The 2,629-nt window shown below is 53.2% G+C and overlaps 1 protein-coding gene across 1 annotated transcript; it reads left to right on the top strand.

Moving 5' to 3' along the window:
• The first annotated feature begins 1,040 nt into the window (after positions 1-1,040).
• Positions 1,041-2,036, top strand: LOC116959385 (olfactory receptor 14A16-like). Its single transcript, XM_032983825.2, has one exon. It carries the CDS (start codon positions 1,041-1,043, stop codon positions 2,034-2,036), a length of 996 nt encoding a protein of 331 aa, XP_032839716.2.
• The last annotated feature ends 593 nt before the right edge of the window (positions 2,037-2,629 follow it).

Consider the following 2,629-nt stretch of genomic DNA (forward strand, 5'->3'; position numbering starts at 1 on the left):
CAGGGCATGAGGGCTGCCTTCTGGCGGGGCCGGCTGCAGGGGTGTGCAGCCGGGTGTGCAGGCAGGGGTGCCCAGGGCTGTCCTTCCCAGCAGGGTCCCTGCACCCCAGGGGGCTGTGTGCTGGGGCAGGGACTCTGCCGCCTGCCAGGGTCAGCACTCAGCCTGCCCGGGGAGCTCCCCACGGCAATGTGGGGAGAAGCTGTGGGGGGAAGGAGAGACCCCCGCCAGGGCAGGCTCCTTCTGCTCTCCAGAGGCTACTGCTGCGTGGATCAGGGATGCTCACAGCTCCAGATCACATCTAGGACATTGGCATTTCAAGAAGTTCAAAGAAGGGGCCACCTTAAAAATGTGAACTTTTCTAGGCTCTATGATCTCATGTTCTGTCTAAGGAAAAGTAGAAACAGGCTATGAAATTGTAATGTCACTGAGACTCCCAAACTGCTAAACTGAGGGATCAGCAGAATTGCCAGAAACTTCATAATGTGCCTTCACCTTTTCCTCTACTTACAGACACACCAGCATCACTTTTGTTTGATGGTTCTGTTTTTTTCTTGCTGTTCTCCTTTGAATCTGGAAGTAGGGAATGTCCCTGGGCAGTGTCCTATTGCCAGGAGGGGTCTGCAGGGCAGAGCTGAGCACACAGAGGGTGGGATGGGGGCTGGCAGCACTGTCAGGGCAGTGACTTGGGGACACAGAAATGGCTCCTGGCAGAAAACAGCTCCAGGGAGCAGAGACCCAGGACTTGCTCCATCATTCTCTTGATTATCAACTAGGGCACAGGGAGCCTTTTTGACACTCCAGTCTCCACTGTGTTCGGGCTGAAAGAAATGTGAAAGATGAGGATTTCTGCCCCTTCAATGAATGTTTCCTCAGCAACATAGCAAATCTGAGCTCATGAAAATGAATTGAATATATTTTCCCCAAAGAAAGAGAAATAATTTTAAGGAGACATTTTGGTAAACAGCATAAGATTGAATAAAAGAAGTCTGTCCTAACTTGTCAATGTCTCCTAGTTCAACCTCCCTGCCTGAAGTGAACAAATGTCCAACAGCAGCTCCATCACCCAGTTCCTCCTCCTGGCATTTGCAGACACACGGGAGCTGCAGCTCCTGCACTTCTGGCTCTTCCTGGGCATCTACCTGGCTGCCCTCCTGGGAAATGGCCTCATCATCACCGCCATCGCCTGCGACCACCACCTCCACACCCCCATGTACTTCTTCCTCCTCAACCTCTCCCTGCTCGACCTGGGCTCCATCTCCACCACTCTCCCCAAAGCCATGGCCAACACCCTCTGGGACACCAGGGACATTTCCTACCCGGGATGTGCTGCACAGGTATTTCTGTTTCTATCTTTGATATCATCAGAATATTTCCTTCTCACCATCATGGCCTATGACCGCTACGTTGCCATCTGCCAACCCCTGCACTACGGGACCCTCCTGGGCAGCAGAGCTTGTGTCCACATGGCAGCAGCTGCCTGGGGCACTGGGCTGCTCTATTCTCTGCTGCACACTGCCAACACATTTTCCCTACCACTCTGCCAAGGCAATTCCATAAACCAGTTCTTCTGTGAAATCCCCCAGATTCTTAAGCTCTCCTGCTCAGATTCCTACCTCAGGGAAGTTGGACTTATCATGGTTAGTGCCTGTTTAGTGTTTGGTTGTTTTCTTTTCATCGTGCTCTCTTATGTACAGATATTCCGGGCCGTGCTGAGGATGCCCTCTGAGCAGGGACGGCACAAAGCCTTTTCCACGTGCCTCCCTCACATGGCCGTGCTCTCCCTGTTTGTCAGCACAGTCATCTTTGCCTACCTGAAGCCCCCCTCCATTTCCTCCCCATCCCTGGACCTGGTGGTGTCATTTCTGTACTCGGTGGTGCCTCCAGCAGTGAACCCCCTCATCTACAGCATGAGGAACCAGGAGATGAAGGACGCACTGAAGAAGCTGATTCAGTCAGCTGACTCTCAACAGGGACAAGCCGCCCGCGTCTCTTCAGAAGTCATTTCTAATTCTTATCTGAAACCTTCTGTGCAGTAAGCGTTTTATTTGTGAAACTCTTGTTTGTTCCTAAAATATCTGTATCCACTCCTCTTCCTCAGAGACATGAACCAGCCTCTCTGACAGAGAGGCTTTTGTGCATGTGTCTGGTAGGACAGTACAGCTGGCCTTCCTAGTCACATATCTGTAATAAAACAATTTTTTCAGTGCCGATATCTGGAGGTTGGTCTCTTCCTCCCAAGCTGAGGTCAGGAACAGGCTGAAGGAATTGCCCCTCTGAGTGTGCTGTTGTGCTTGGGTTCTCCAGGGTTTCAGGGCAGGAGGGCATGGGGGGATGTGTTAGGGAATAGGCCTGTGCTGCCCCTTCACGTGGGGGTGCCCAGTGCAATGGCAATGATGGCTGATCCATGGGGATCTCCCTGGGACCATCTCCCCGTGGCTTTCAGCCACCACTGCCCTGCAGAGCAGCACCGCCAGCTCAGGGCCGTGCCTGAGGTGACATCCCGCGACAAGAGCAGACCTATTTCTGGAGGCACCAGTTTGGGCAGCTTTTCTCTCGCTGGCACAGCAGGAGCTGCCTGGGGATCCCCCAGAGCAGGAGTCTTGTGCTGGGGAGAGGGACGGGCACAGAG

This window comes from Tyto alba, unplaced genomic scaffold (genome assembly GCF_018691265.1).
Source record: "Tyto alba isolate M040663 unplaced genomic scaffold, T.alba_DEE_v4.0 Super-Scaffold_15, whole genome shotgun sequence".
Classification (NCBI taxonomy): Eukaryota; Metazoa; Chordata; class Aves; order Strigiformes; family Tytonidae; genus Tyto; species Tyto alba.